Below are 16,779 nucleotides of genomic sequence, written 5' to 3' on the forward strand. Positions count from 1 at the left end.
TAGGTACAAGTTGGAGCACCGACCGTCCTTTTTCGCGAATGCGCACAGCATCGATTATATGCAACGCAGGACAGGCTAGATAAACTAGTAATATCATCAACCATGTGTAGTTAACTAGTGATTATGATTGATTGTTTTTTATAAGATAAGTTTAATGCTAGCTAGCAACTTACCTTGGCTTCTTACTGCATTCGCGTAACGGGCAGGCTCCTCGTGGAGTGCAATGTAAAGCAGGTGGTTAGAGCGTTGGACTAGTTAACCGTAAGGTTGCAAGATTGAATCCCCAAGCTGACAAGGTAAAAATCTGTTGTTCTGCCCCTGAACAAGGCAGTTAACCCACCGTTCCTAGGCCGTCATTGAAAATAAGAATGTGCTGTTAACTGACTTGCCTAGTTAAAAAATATTTATATAAAAAAAAATTAAACGGCAAATTGGTCGCCAAAAATACCGATTTCCGATTGTTATGAAAACTTGAAATCGGCCCTAATTAATCGGCCATTCCGATTAATCGGTCGACCTCTACACTGCTCTACAGTATACTTGCTTGTATTGTCACAAACCGAAATTAGGCAAACTATTAGTTGTATCAACCAGGAAATGGCAGGGCGATTTGGCATAGTGCGTCTTTAATTTGAGGGAAGCTATGCCAGACAGTATTTGCTGTGCTGAAATCTAGACCATTCCATGAAAAGAATAACATAATGAACTAAATCTATATCCTGACACATCTATTCATCTGTAGCCCAGTCAGCTTTAAACCATATCTGTATGTTTATTATCCACCCAATACTGTTTATTTTTTGGCTATGATAAAAAAAAACTGCATATCTGTTATGCAGTTTGTTCTATCAAAATTAGCAGTTGTATAGCAAACATCCTCCTTTTCTTCCAGAATTCAGCCGGGACCGCCGTGCAACAGCAATCCAGTGAGCCAAAGGAGAGCCTGCCCCTGACTCCCTCCCCTCCCAACTCCCATAACCCTTCACCACCATGACCACTGAACTAGGGAGCAGCCTGACCTCCATGGACTGGCTTCCCCAGCTCACCATGCGGGCGGCCATCCAGAAGTCCGACTCAGGGCACCACCCCCACGGGCATCATGGCCACGGGCCGGGCAAGAAGAGCTCCCTGCTGGACCCGGGCACAACACTGGACCAGGAGGAGGTGGCCCAGCACCGGGACGGCAAGCCACCCTACAGCTACGCCAGCCTCATCACCTTTGCCATTAACGGCTCGCCACACAAGAGGATGACCCTCAGCGAGATCTACCAATGGATCTGTGACAACTTCCCCTACTACTGGGAGGCAGGCAGCGGCTGGAAGGTAAGGGGTGGAAACAGAGGAATAGAAGTGTGAGGGTGCATTAATAACCTCTATGGGCTATGTGGGACGCAAGCGTCCCACCCCTGGTACCCCCAATCAACAACAGGTGAAATATCAAGAGCGGCAAATTTGAAAACAATTAAATGTCATAATTCAAATTTCTCAAACGTACAACTATCTTACACCCTTTGAAAGATAAACATCTCCTTAATCTAACCACGTTGTCCGATTTCAAAAAGGCTTTACGGCAAAAGCATAAAGTTAGATTATGTTAGGAGAGTACATTGACAATAGCTGTGTGTAATGTTTTGTCAATTCAAAGACAGGCGTCACCAAAAGCATTAAACCAGCTAAAATGATGCACTAACCTTTGACAATCTCCATCAGATGACACTCCTAGGACATTGTTAGACAATGCATGCATTTTTTTGTTCTATCAAGTTCATATTTATATCCAAAAACAGCGTTTTACTATGGCGTTGATGTTGAGGAAATCGTTTCCCTCCAATAACCGCCAGTCAAGCAGCACAACAAATTAAATAATTACTATTCGAAAACATTGGTAAAATATTATATTGTCATTCAAAGAATTATAGATTTAAATCTCTTGAACGCAACCGGATTGCCAGATTTAAAAATAACTTTACTGGGAAATCACACTTTGCAATAATCTGAGCACTGCGCCCAGAAAAATACGCTTTGCGATACAGACTAACCGCCATGTTGGAGAGATCTAAAATCGAAAATACTATGTAAATAATCCATTACCTTTGATTCTCTTCATCAGATGTCACTTCCAGGAATCCCAGGTCCATAACAAATGTAGTTGTGTTCGAAAAAGCTCATAATTTATGTCCAAAAAGCTCCGTGTTGTTAGCACATGATCTATGCCAGCCGGACTTCTTGTCATGAACGAGGGGGAAAAAAATATTTACGTTCGTTCAAACATGTCAAACGTTGTATAGCATAAATCATTAGTGCCTTTTTTAACCAGAACATGAATAATATTCAAGGCGGACGTTTGCATTCTCTTTTAAAACGTTTTGGAACGAGAGTACCAAACATGAACTCGCACGCCAGAGTCTAATCGGCCACCACCGTTCCAAGGCTCTTGTTCGTTCAGTTCTCACAGTTTAAGACTCAAAACACTTTCTAAAGACTGGTGACATCTAGTGGAAGCCATAGGAAGTGCTCAAAAATGAATAAGCCCCTGTGTGTTTCAATGGCATAGGCTTAAAAGTAATTCAACACATCAGGTATCCACTTCCTGTCAGAATTTGTCTCAGGGTTTTGACTGCCATATGAGTTCTGTTATACTTACAGACACCATTCAAACAGTTTTAGAAAATTCAGAGTGTTTTCTATCCAAACCTGAACAATAATATGCATATTCTAGCTTCTGAGTTGGTGTAGGAGGCAGTTAAAAATGGGCACATATTTTTTTTCAAAATTCTCAATACTGCCCCCTAGCCCCAACAGGTTAAAGGGATGGTTCACTTAAGAATCAGTTCGTTTGGGATTGACTTCTGCAGTTTTTTGTGAACTCATGAAAGGTGTGATTAACATTGGACTATCCCTTTAAGGAACTAACTTACTAAACATCCTAGGAATACAGGCACACTGTATTGTGCATGTACATTTCGTTGACTCCAGACGACCAGATGATGAAATATACAGTATAATCTGGCACATGAACTAATAGGCCCCACTTCTCAGCCTCAAGCTGTAAACATTTATTCCCAGATGTACCTGACCCAGTGCAGAGACGCTGTGGTTGAAACCGTGATCTGCATCAAAGGGAACGTGAGAAAATTCATTACAGTCAAGGTGATTACTATCAGCTGCACACAGTGGGAGACAGACATGAAGCCCAAGCAGTCTCTGGGTTCTTTGATTTGGAGAATATACTGTTAATGTACAGCTAAAAGAGCTTGTACTACACACACAAAAAAAAGCACACACACAGTTGCACAGTCGCGCACACTCACTCACGCAGTGAGTAAGAGACTCCCACTCAGGTAGGCATACGTGTGCCGTCTACAGATTAGTGGGCCGGCTCAGCTAGAGAAGATGGGTATCGGGTAGTTTACTACCCAGCCCAAGCACACGTTTGCTTTGTATGATAATGTGGATATGCAGGCAGGAGAGGCTGGAAACCAATGCTAACTCCTCCCATTTTGAACACAAGCGCTTTAGCCACAGGATACATTGAGTGTAATCAGATAACTCTTCAAGGTCATAACTCGTCCACATGGTATGAGGGAGCAGGACATGGGATGCGTCCCAAATGGTCCCCTATTCTCTTAACAATGTTGATGCTTTTGAAAAGTAGTGTGCCACAAGGGAATAGGGTGCCATTTGGGATCTCACCAGCTCGTTTGATACCAGCTGTTATGGAAAGAGGTACTCTGCTGCGGCTTTATAATCTGTAATAAACATGTTTAGTTTCATGTTACTATGAGCTATGATGTGTTTTTACATGGGTACCTGCATATGTACCTGTGAAAGGGGAAAAAAAGACCGTTATATTTCGGGATATTATTTTTTTTACAAAATCACAACATTATTTTTGTGCTAGTTGGCTGTACCTGCACCAACACTCCAGTATTTTTCCTTCCTAGCTTGGTCTGCATCTTCTTCTTTTTAAACGGGGAGACAATTTGTTTTCAGCACTTCTATGACCGATCGAATCTTGTTTTCTCATGTCTCTTTTCCCTCTGCAGCTGACATATGGTGAGCAATATGTTTGAAACACTGATTTTATTGTGATTCAGCCAATCAAATGCATATAGAATCGCAAAAATATTGTATCGGAACCTAGCTGTCATGATATCATGTTGTGAGGGCCCTGGCAATTCCCAGATCTAATATGTACTTAAAAATATATATGTATATTAATACATGCATGCATGCATACATACATTACTGTTCAAAAGTTTGGGATCACTTAGAAATGTCCTTGTTTTTAAAATAAAATCACATTTTGTCCATTAAAATAACATCAAATTGATCAGAAATACAGTGTAGACATTAATGTTATAAATGACTATTGTAGCTGGAAACTGCATTTTTTTTTTTTATTGGAATATCTACAAAGGCGTACAGAGGCTCATCAGCAACTATTACTCCTGTGTTCCAATGGCACGTTGTGTTAGCTAATCCAAGTTTATAATTTAAAAGGATAATTGATAATTAGAAAACCCTTTTGCAATTGTTAGCACAGCTGAAAACTGTTGTCCTGATTTAAAGAAGCAATAAAACTGGCCTTCTTTAGACTAGTTGAGTATCTGGAGCATCAGCATTTGGGTTTTGATTACAGTCTCAAAATGACTAGAAACAAAGTCCTTTCTTCTGAGAAATGAAGGCTATTCCTTGCAAGAAGTTGCCAAGAAACTGAAGATCTTGTACAACACTGTGTACTACTCCCTTCACAGAACAGCGCAAACTGTCTCTAACCAGAATAGAAAGAGGAGTGGGAGGCCCCGGTGCACAACTGAGCAAGAGGACAAGTACATTAATGTCTGTCTAGTTTGAGGAACAGATGCCTCAAGTCTGGTCGCAAGTTTAAACAGGATCGGATCCACTCATTTCTTCCTTTTGGATTACACATCGCATTTGGTCTCCGCTGGATCTGTTGGCGGATTGGATTGTCTGACTGACTACAACTTTTTTGCGTACGGTTTTTAATTTGTTTTAGTGGGATTTATACCGTGTTGATTCGTGGTCAGTTGTACAGTGGTTGAAGACTACTGAGATTTGATACTCTTTATGGTTGTGTGGTAAAGAGTTTGACATTTTGATTGTATGATTGAGACTGGGTTTACGCTACACATTATGAACAGACAAACATTGTGTGACTAAGGTCACTGGACTCATTTACCGGGCTGGGCACTTTTTAGGCCCAAAAAGGTATTTAACTAGGCAAGTCGGTTAAGAACAAATTCTTATTTACAATGACGGCCTACTGGGGAACAGTGGTGTAACTGCCATGTTCAGGGGCAGAATGACAGGATTTTTACATTGTCAGCTCGGGGATTTGATCCAGCAACCTTTCGGTTACTGCCCCAAAGCTCTAACCAGTAGGCTACCTGTGTGATTATTGTGATAATGCAAAAGAACAGTGTTTTTTTTTTAAATTAAAAAATGTTTTAAGGGTTTATGAAAAGTGTATTTCCATACTGACTTTTACATGAATCCTTTGTATCGGTGTAGAGTTGACGGACCGGACGAGACTCATTCCCTCTCAAACGAAAAGGTGAAATAAATATGTTCTCTGGTAGGCATAACCTACCTGGCACCCCTAACAATAACCCCAAGTCAAAACCGTTACAATATGATCAGTGTTTTATCACCTTAGAATAAAACCGAGAAATCTGAAATGTTTCAGTGAGTCTTAGCCTACATGCAATACTACTTTCTTGTGTTTTTGCTATTCAGTTGTCATTAGGTGGCATTTTATGAACTGAACTCCTAGCTCACATGCAGAATGCTTAATTTCTTATTTGCCCCTGGTGTTCTTCCTAGATAACATATCCTCCTTTTAGGTTCTACTGTCCCTTGCCCTCTACTTTCCCATGCCCTCTACTTTGCTCTAGCAGCCCTTTTACATCTGTGTCCTTGCACCCCACGCTGCCCCTAGGCCCTCTTCACCAGAACCCGTATTCAGTATTCTGCTGCCAGCCGAACTACAGGGATTTCCCCTCTTCTCATTGGTTGATAAGTTTCTTATACTATTATTATTATTATTATTATTATCATCATCATCAGCGGACAGGGAACCCTACTGAGGCAGAAAAGAATAAGCGTAACATTTTTACTTTTAGTTTGACTTAAAAATGTAACACAAGTTACCTACTTGATAATGGTATCCATTTTTGTAAATCTAGATGTAATGTTATACTATGTCATCTATGACCTGTGCCTACCTCTGTGGTCCTTCCCTTATAGCAGCTAACTGGCTCTGAATTAGCGCCCCTAATGTGCCGTGTGTCACACTCAATGATATCATATGAGCAAGTGTCATGGATTTTTTTTTTCTGACTTCATTCATCGGTTGGGATTATAATAGTGGGGATTCCTGCATCAGTGACTTTGGGGTCATGGAACTACATGTTTGTGTGTGTGTGTTTCACTTAGGCATGTGACAAATGGACAGTTTTTCTTAATGTTTAAACTGCCATTATTTTTGGTTTTTCGTTAAGATATGAACATTTTATAAAATTCCACGTGAAATCCTATTGCATGGCATGACAGCTAGGCGGCAGTGAAGTTCTACTGCAGTCATACAGTAGGCTCAGGCATCTGGAATCTGCATTGTGGCTACCTGAACGGGCAGTGAAATTGTGTCCCGAAGACAACTGTTAATTCACCTTGACTGTAGTGTTCCTTCCCTTTGTTCAGTGCATTAGTAGCTCGGAACAAAAAATACATCTAGCCAAGTGATCAGTTATTTTCCCTACATTCTCATTTCCCTCTCTTGATTTTGATCCGACCACTCCCTCTATACACACACACACACACACACACACACACACACACACGTAACCGATGTGAAATGGCTAGTTAGTTAGCGGTGGTGCGCGCTAATAGCGTTTCAATCGGTGACGTCACTCGCTCTGAGACTTGAAGTAGGATTTCCCCTTGCGTTGCAAGGGCCGCGGCTTTTGTGGTGCGATGGGTAACGGTGCTTCGGTGGGTGTCAGTTGTTGATGTGTGCAAGGGTCCCTGGTTCGAGCCCGGGTTGGGGCGAAGAGAGGGACGGAACCTACACTATTACACACACACACACACACACACACACAAATGCTGTGCACCCAAATTAACAGCGATATTGATTAAAAAGTTGTGTCTCAAATGTCGCTTGCAGCCCTTCATTTAGCAAATTACCTCATAACTCAAGTTGGTCATTGGCAATGGCTGCATATTAACTGCAATAATTTCTGTAATCAGTGCTTTCTTTTCCAACTGTTAACAGACGTGCGGAGCGCTTTGTCCGTCGCAAATAATTAAAGATGCATATCCCCTTTTACTAAAATACATATTTTGTATGAAATACTTTATATCAGTGGTATTCAAAGTCCGGGTCGGGGAATTGCAGTGGGGTCTCCAAATAAAACAATGTTTTATATTTTTGGGGGGGGACCAAAAATGAAGAGTACAGCTTATTTTATGGGACAATATACAAATGTTTATTGAGAAAGATAATACAAAATAAATGTATGTATTGGTTGAATGAATTGAAGATTATTTGTTGATGTGAAAATCAAAATGTACTTTTTTTGTTTAGGGTTGTCGTTAGATTTGGGGTGGTGGGGTCAACAGAATTTGTGGTGAAAAAAATGGGGTGCACAGATTCTGGTGAGAAAAAAAAATGTGGGTCCCTGCTATATGGATGTTTTTATTGAGTTTTGCTCATTCTTTGTTTACTCTGTTGTCTGGCAACACAGACATCTGTAGCCAGTTACATAGTGCCTTCAGAAAGTATTCATACCCTTTGACTTGTTCCACATTTGTTGTGTTACAGCCTGAATTCTAAATTATTCTAAAATCTAATTATTCTTCCACCCATCTACACACAATACCCCATAATGACAAAGTGAAAACATGTTTTTAGCCATTTTTGCACATTTATTGATAATGAAATATCTAAATTAGATATTTTATGTAAGTATTCACAGCCCTGAGTCAATACATGTTAGAACCACATTTGACAGCAATTACAGCTGTGTCTTTCTTGATAAGTCTCTAAGAGCTTTGCACACCTGAATTGTACAATATTCTTCAAGCTCTGTCAAGTTTGTCGTTGATCATTGCTAGACCATCATTCAAGTCTTACCATAGATTTTCAAGCTGATTTAAGACAAAACTGTAACTAGGCCACTCGAACATTCAATGTCTTGGTAAGCAACTCCAGTGTATATTTGGCCTTGTGTTTTAGGATATTGTCTCCCAGTGTCTGTTTTAAAGCAGATTTTCCTCTAGGGTTTTGCTGGTGCTTAGATCCATTTAATTTTATCCTAAAAAAACTAATGTCCTTGCCGATGGCAAGCATACCCATAACATGATGCAGCCAACACCATGCTTGAAAATATGAAGAGTGGTACTCGGTGATATATTGTGTTGGTTTTGCCCAAAACGTAACGCTTTGTATTCTGGACATAAAGTACATTTCTTTGCCACAATATTTGCTGTTTTACTTTAGTACCTTATTGCAAACAGGATGCATGTTTTGAAATATATTTATTCTGTACTGGCTTCCTCTTTTTTACTCTGTCAATAAGGGTTCTGTTGTGGAGAAACTACAATGTTGTTGATCCATCCTCAGTTTTCTCCCATCACAGCCATTAAACTCTAACTGTTTTAAACCAGTTAAATGTCACTAATAGTCATCAAATATAATTACGTAATCCCCAAAATTATTATTTATCATGAGGACTATAAACAATAACTGGTAATGCTGCATACTCCAACAAAAGTTAAGATCTCACCTTTCTGGTGAACTTGTTATCAATTGCTGAGGTGTAGTCACTTAAGGACACAAGCTCAAGTACACTGTACAAATGTTATGAAAATGAAATATTTTGTATTTCCTATTCAACAAAACTGTACTAATAAGTCTTGATTTATATGCTTTCTAAATATAGTATAAACAAATGATAAAATTAAGATTTAACCTTTTTATAACTGTAAAATACATATTTGTATGTTTAGTGTTGGAGGAAATGTGCATATTTTCTAAAGGTCTCTCTTGATCAAAACGTCTGCCCCAATCGCTGTGAATGTCTCCCAGAGCTCTAGCTTGGCTTCCTGAACTCGTTAGGAACTCTCCTTTCATCTCATATTAATCCTGTCTATGAAAAACAGTCCGCTCACTGCGGTGGCGGAGTCTCACGTGAGCCTCACTCCAGCGACCTGGAGAGCAGTAAGAAGACCAGAGAGGAATGAAATGACAGGATTTAGAAATTTCCCACAACCACCAAAATGGTGGTGAAACTGTCAAAGGAGGGGAGATCAGTGACAAAGTCAATGGATAGATGAGACCAGGGACGCTGAGGCATGAGAAGGGAAATGAGTTTCCCTGCTGCAACGTGCCGGGGGACTTGGTTTGAGCACATACGGAACAGGGGTTGACGTAGCAACTAACATCCTGCGCCAAAGTAGGCCACCAATACTTCTCAGAGATTGGGTAGTGCAAGAAATACCTGGATGTCCAGCAATGACAGCTGTGTGCGCCCAGGTCAGCCTGCTTGCCCCTAACCAGTGTCTCCACTCTTCTAATGCCAACTTCACCGCCAGGAGCTCTCGATCACCGGCGTCGTAATTCCTCTCTGCAGGGGACAGTTTCTTAGAGTAATACACACATACAATTTCTGTGGATTACCTTGTTGCGACAGAACTGCCCCCACGCCCACCTCTGAACCGTCCACCTCAAAGGATATCATGGGATGTGGGGGTTTGAGCAATGGGGCGGAGTGACATGTTCCTTCAGTAGGCTAAAGGCTTCGTCAGCTGCTGGACTCTACACCAGCCTACAGGGACCACCCTTGAGGAGCGGCAATGTAGCTGAAGTTCCTGGTGAAATGGCAGTAGAAGTTGGCAAAGCCTAAAAACATTACATGGGTGTAACCCTCCATCCTTGGCCACGAAGAGGAAACCTACCGACGCAGGAGAAGTGGACGGGCGAATGAAACCTTGGAGCGCCTCATGGATGTACTCCATGGCCTGGGTTTCAGCCACCGACAGAGGGGTGATGTGTCTGCGTGGAGCCGCAGCACGGGTTTTGTTAAATACCTCCTACAGGTCCTGGTATACCTCCAGGATGTTGGGCTGAAGGGCAACCACAGGACTCTCAACCGACGTGGAACCACATGGGACGGGGAAGCAGGTCCTCCGGCACTCAGGTGCCCAGTCTGTGATTATCATCCTCGACCATGAGATGAAAGCTGAGGATGGTCTCCTGATGGCTAGACTACATGGTGAGTGGTTTGGTTATGTGTGTGATTGTCCCGGAACCTAATGGCTGATTATCGAGGGCTTGAACCAGGAATGGAGAGGAGAGCGGGTATGAGGTGATGTTGAGAGCAGAGGCAAGAGTCTGGTCAATGAAGTTCCTTGTGGCACCGGAATTGACTAATGCTGTAGACACAGTACATGAGGAACAGTCAACTCATGTGATCGACACCAAAAAGGGTTTGGCAGAAAGTGATGAAGAGGGGATACTCACACCTGCCCCAGGAGGATCCCAAGTTGGGACCACTTGGGGTCCCAACTGGGGAAAGCTCTTGTGGAAAAGGGCCTGTCTCTGAGGGTAAGAATGATTTCATAAGGGTTGGAAATTAGCCATTTGTCAGGGGTTGGAATATGTTTTGCAGAAATGAATAGAAACCACCTGTCTGGGTTATGATACGTTTGAGGTTAAGTTACTTACTGTCCAGCTTCTGTGAGAAGTGAGGTCGTCACTTTCAAGATCATAACTGGGGAGTGGAGTGAGGATAACAGGATGCAGATACAATTCAGCTATCTCAAGAAGGGAAGACCAAGTCAAACCACCTTCTGGCTCAGCCTGGGTCGTCCTACTGTGATGTTACCTCATATACTGTATTGAAGTTATAAGACTGTGTGACTGCATCTTTATGTTCTCAGTTGAAGCATCCAGTTGGGTGTAATAAATCTAGTTTGAGCTTTCTTGGTTTCCGCCTGGAGTTTGTACCAGAAATCTAGAACGTAACAAAAGTCTAAGAAGAGGTAGATCTGTTCTGTGTGTGCTTCTTCTATGCTTCCCCTTCTAAAGTTTTGTTTTTGCGTCTTTTACTTTTGGTTTTGTACACCAGCTGAAAATACAATATTTTTGGTTATTGAAAATATATTTCAGAGCGTTTTAGATTGTACAGTGATTCTCTACACTACATTGCTTGTTTTGTCACAAACTGAAATTGATATAAAATTGTATTTGTTTATATTATTCTGACTGTTCGTTTTTTTTTTATGAGGAAGAATGTTTGTCTGGATGTGACGTTAGGGAGATGACGTCAAGGATGCTTGATGCAGTGAAGATCTTAGGTAGCTCTGATTCAATAAAATATACAAATTCCATGTATAACCACTGATACGTTAATGTTCACTGGGTCGACAAATCCACTAAGGAAGGAGCTGGTCACCATGGCCAACCTTTCTCCAGTTTCTGCCATCTTGGAAATTACAAAGTCTCCTTTCATTCCCAGTCTGGCAGCCGATTCGTTCAAATCCAACCACATGCTTTGCTGCACTATAGTGTCTTTTTTTTGTTGGCCTATAAACATCTCTCTCACACACACACACGGATCCTCGCTAGGTCCCCAGGGAAAGTGGAAGCTCTGTCTCCTTGTGCCCATCACTCACACAATGGGCTCCACCAATGGCAGACTTGCCATTCTCCACTAAGCAGGTGGGGTGGTGCTCAATCAAATGGAATGTTAATCTATTTGGCTGCGTTTGAAGTAGTGACTCGTATTCAACCCCCTAGCCATACAGGGTGTCTGTCACCTGTAGTTAAGGTGTCCCAGTGATGTCTCTAGATCCCAGGAGATATTTAGATGTTACAATGCCTCTCCCGTCCCCAGACTCCCCACCCTACTCTCTTCCAACCCCTCCACCACACACTGTCTTTATCTCTCTCTACCTGTATCCTCATCCTCTCTCATAACAATTTTGTTTGCATCTTACTGTGTTTCTCTTTCCCTTTCAATCTCTGTCTTTCTCTCTGCATCTGGCTTTGTCTCGGTCTCCATATCTCTCTCTCGCGCCCTCTGACTTGACCTCGACCCACATTGCTCACTCTTCCCTAATCCACGGCTATCCAACCTTATCAGCGACTGAAACCAGACTGTTGCCCCTTTGTCCTCTCCGTAAGATCCATGAGATTTAACAATTACATTATACATGTAAAGTTGTTCTAGTATAGTAACATGAATGAATATATATTTCAAGCTAGAATCCAACAGTCCTTTTTTGAACATACTGTTCAACATTTCATAAACTTTGAAATGGCTAAAACATGATTTAACTTCCCAGTTCATTTGTACATTTACACCTCTGAGACTTTTGGGCTCTGATCTATAATCACACTATGCACACTCTTATTCCCCCTCCTATTGTACAACTCATAGTGACATTTCAACTGGAGCTTTTGACTTTCTCCATTTCCTCCTTCGGGTTCCTAAGAGAGTCATAAAAAGGAAATACAAAATTTAATAAGTATTAATATTGTGTTAAGCTATTAATAATTATTTATGCAAAGCTATTAATAATTATATATGCAAAGAAATCAAAGTTTGATAACTTTAAGTTCCGCTCTCTTAGTCTCTATACCTTCGGGACACTTTTCTGCTGGGGTCCACAAAAATGAAGGCCCTAAAAAACCTCATGCTTTCACCCAGTCCTCCCTGTTAAGCCACAGGTTACGAAAGATGTTCTAGGGCCATATCATTTTTACTTTGCTCCCTAACTACTTTCTCCTTAGCCAACCGATATACACGTGCAGTGACCTTAATCAACTTTACCTCATCTTGAGACCAATCAGCACTGTGTATATACACTACCGTTCAAAAGTTTGGGGTCACTTAGAAATGTCCTTGTTTTTAGAAAGAAAAGCCCTTTTTTGTCCCTTTAAAATAACATAAAATTGATAAAATACAATGTAGACATTTAAGGTTGTAAATGACTATTGTAGCCCGAAACAGCTGATTTCTATTGGAATGCGTACAGAAGCCCATAATCAGCAACCGTCACTCCTGTGTTCCAATGGCACGTTGTTTTAAGTTGTTTTTTTTTTGCTGTTTATTTTGTTTGTTTTTTCACCTTTATTTAACCAGGTAGGCAAGTTGAGAACAAGTTCTCATTTACAATTGCGACCTGGCCAAGATAAAGCAAAGCAGTTCGACACATACAACAACACAGAGTTACACATGGAGTGAAACAAACATACAGTAGAAAAATAAGTCTATATACAATGTGAGCAAATGAGGTGAGATAAGGGAGGTATAGGCAAAAGGCCATGGTGGCAAAGTAAATACAATATAGCAAGTAAAACACTGGAATGGTATATTTGAAGTGGAAGAAAGTAGAACTAGAAATAATGGGGTGCAATGGAGCTAAATAAATAAATACAGTAGGGGAAGAGGTAGTTGTTTAGGCTAAATTATAGATGGGCTATGTGCAGTGATCTGTGAGCTGCTCTGACAGCTGGTGCTTAAAGCTAGTGAGGGAGATAAGTGTTTCCAGTTTCAGAGATTTTTGTAGTTCGTTCCAGTCATTGGCAGCAGAGAACTGGAAGGAGAGGCGGCCACAGGAGGAATTGGCTTTGGGGGTGACCAGAGAGATATACCTGCTGGAGCGCGTGTTACAGGTGGGTGCTGCTATGGTGACCAGTGAGCTGAGATATGGGGGGACTTTACCTAGCAGGGTCTTGAAGATGACCTGGAGCCAGTGGGTTTGGCGACGAGTATGAAGCGAGGGCCAGCCAATGAGAGCGTACAGGTCGCAGTGGTGGGTAGTGTATATGGGGCTTTGGTGACGAAACGGATGGCACTGTGATAGACTGCATCCAGTTTATTGAGTAGGGTGTTGGAGGCTATTTTGTAAATGACATCGCCGAAGTGAAGGATTGGTAGGATGGTCAGTTTTACGAAGGTATGTTTAACAGCATGAGTGAAGGATGCTTTGTGGCGAAATAGGAAGCCAATTCTAGATTTAACTTTGGATCGGAGATGTTTGATGTGAGTCTGGAAGGAGAGTTTACAGTCTAACCAGACACCTAGGTATTTGTAGTTGTCCACATATTCAAAGTCAGAACCGTCCAGAGTAGTGATGCTGGACGGGCAGGTGCGGGCAGCGATCGGTTGAAGAGCATGCATTTAGTTGTACTTGTATTTAAGAGCAGTTGGAGGCCACGGAAGGATAGTTGTATGGCATTGAAGCTCGTCTGGAGGGTTGTTAACACAGTGTCCAAAGAAGGGCCAGAAGTATACAGAATGGTATCGTCTGCATAGAGGTGGATCAGAGACTCACCAGCAGCAAGAGTGACGTCATTGATGTATACAGAGAAAAGAATTGGCCCAAGAATTTAACCCTGTGGCACCCCCATAGACTGCCAGAGGTCCGGACAACAGGCCATCCGATTTGACACATTGAACTCTATCAGAGAAGTAGTTGGAGAACCAGGCGAGGCAATCATTTGAGAAACCAAGGCTACTGAGTCTGAGGATGTGGTGATTGACAGAGTCGAAAGCCTTGGCCAGGTCAATGAATACGGCTGCACAGTATTCTTTCTTATCGATGGCGGTTACGATATCGTTTAGGACCTTGAGCGTGGCTGAGGTGCACCCATGACCAGCTCTGAAACCAGATTGCATAGCGGAGAAGGTGCGATGGGATTAGAAATGGCCGGGAATCTGTTTGTTGACTTGGCTTTCGAAGACCTTTAGAAAGGCAGGGTAGGATGGATATAGGTCTATAGCAGTTCCCCCTCCTTTGAAGAGGGGGATGACCGCTGCTGCTTTCCAATCTTCGGGAATCTCAGACGACACGAGAGGTTGAACAGGCTAGTAAAAGGGGTTGCAACAATTTCGGCAGATAATTTTAGAAATAAAGGGTCCAGATTGTCTAGCCCGGCTGATTTGTAGGGGTCCAGATTTTGCAGCTCTTTCAGAACATCAGCTGACTGGATTTGGGAGAAGTAGAAATGGGGAAGGCTTGGGCGAGTAGCTGTGGGGGGTGCAGTGCTGTTGACCGCGGTAGGGGTAGCCAAGTGGAAAGCATGGCCAGCCGTAGAAAAATGCTTATTGAAATTCTCTATTATACTGGATTTATCGGTGGTGACAGAGTTTCCTATCCTCAGTGCAGTGGGCAGCTTCTAGGAGGTGTTCTTATTCTCCATGGACTTTAGTGTCCCAAAACTTTTTTGAGTTTGTGTTGCAGGAAGAAAATTTCGGCTTGAAAAAGCTAGCCTTGGCTTTTCTAACTGCCTGTGTATATTGGTTTCTAACTTCCCTGAAAAGTTTCATATCACGGGGCTGTTCGATACTAATGGAGAAGGCCACCGGATGTTTTTGTGTTGGTTAACGGCAGTCAGGTCTGGAGGGAGCCAAGGGCTATATCTGTTCCTGGTTCTACTTTTCTTGAATGAGGCATGCTTATTTAAGATGGAGAGGAAGGCATTAAAAAAAATAACCAGGCATCCTCTACAGACGGGATGAGGTCAATATCCTTCCAGGATACCTAGGCCAGGTCAATTAACCTGTTAGGGCTAGGGGGCAGCATTGACACGGCTGGATAAAAAACATACCCGATTTAATCTGGTTACCACTCCTACTCAGTAACTAGAATATGCATATACTTATTACATATGGATAGAAAACACCCTACATTTTCTAAAACTGTTTGAATGGTGTCTGTGAGTATAACAGAACTCAAATGGCAGGTCAAAACCTGAGAGATTCCTTTACAGGAAGTGGCCTGTCTGACCATTTGTTGAACTTCTTTTCCATCTCTATCATTTACTAAGGATCTCTGCTCTAACGTGACACTTCCCACGTCTTCCATAGGCTCTCAGAGCCCGGGAAAAAACAGAATGTCGTCATTCCAGCCCCAGGCTGAAACACATTATCGCCTTTCTCAAGTGGCCCATCAAGAGACACTAGCTTATGCGCGTCACCCCGACCGCCCCCGCCTTTGGGATTTTTTCCTCTGTTTGCCGAAAAGGAGATTCCCTGTTGGAATATTATCGCTTTTCTACGAGAAAAATGTCGTAAAAATTGATTTTAAACAGCGGTTGACATGCTTCGACGTACGGTAATGGAATACTTACAATTTTATTGTCAGGAATTGCGCCAAGCGCGTGACACTTCTTTACTATTTCGGATAGTGTCTGGAACGCACGAACAAAACGCCGCTATTCGGATATAACGATGGATTATTTTGGACCAAACCAACATTTGTTATTGAAGTAGCTGTCCTGGGTGTGCATTCTGACGAAGACAACAAAAGGTAATGACATCTTTATAATAGTAAATATGATTATGGTGAGTGCTAAACTTGCCGGGTGTCTAAATAGCGAGCCCGTGATGCCTGGGCTATGTACTTAGAATATTGCAAAATGTGCTTTCACCAAAAAGCTATTTTAAAATCGGACATATCGAGTGCATAGAGGAGGTCTGTATCTATAATTCTTAAAATAATTGTTATGCTTTTTGTGAACGTTTATCGTGAGTAATTTTGTAAAATGTTAGCGAATTCCCCGGAAGTTTGTGGGGGGGATGCTAGTTCTGAACGTCACATGCTAATGTAAAAAGCTGTTTTTTGATATAAATATGAACTTGGTTGAACAAAACATGCATGTATTGTATAACATAATGTCCTAGGGTTGTCATCTGATGAAGATCATCAAAGGTGAGTGCTGCATTTAGCTGTCTTCTGGGTTTT

At 41.9% G+C, this 16,779-nt stretch overlaps 1 protein-coding gene across 3 annotated transcripts in view; it reads left to right on the top strand.

Annotated features, from left to right (window-relative positions):
- The window catches only part of LOC106567377 (forkhead box protein J3), a 120,651-nt gene that overhangs the window by 26,389 nt on the left and 77,483 nt on the right, over positions 1-16,779 (top strand). For all 3 annotated transcript variants that reach the window (XM_014136545.3, XM_014136544.3, XM_014136547.3), the window contains one exon: positions 893-1,323. In XM_014136545.3, coding sequence (XP_013992020.1) covers positions 991-1,323 — 333 coding nt within the window. In that variant the 5' untranslated portion in view covers positions 893-990. The remainder of the gene's footprint in view (positions 1-892; positions 1,324-16,779) is intronic.

The sequence above is a fragment of the Salmo salar genome, chromosome 13, assembly GCF_965601325.2.
Source record: "Salmo salar chromosome 13, fSalSal1, whole genome shotgun sequence".
Classification (NCBI taxonomy): domain Eukaryota; kingdom Metazoa; phylum Chordata; class Actinopteri; order Salmoniformes; family Salmonidae; genus Salmo; species Salmo salar.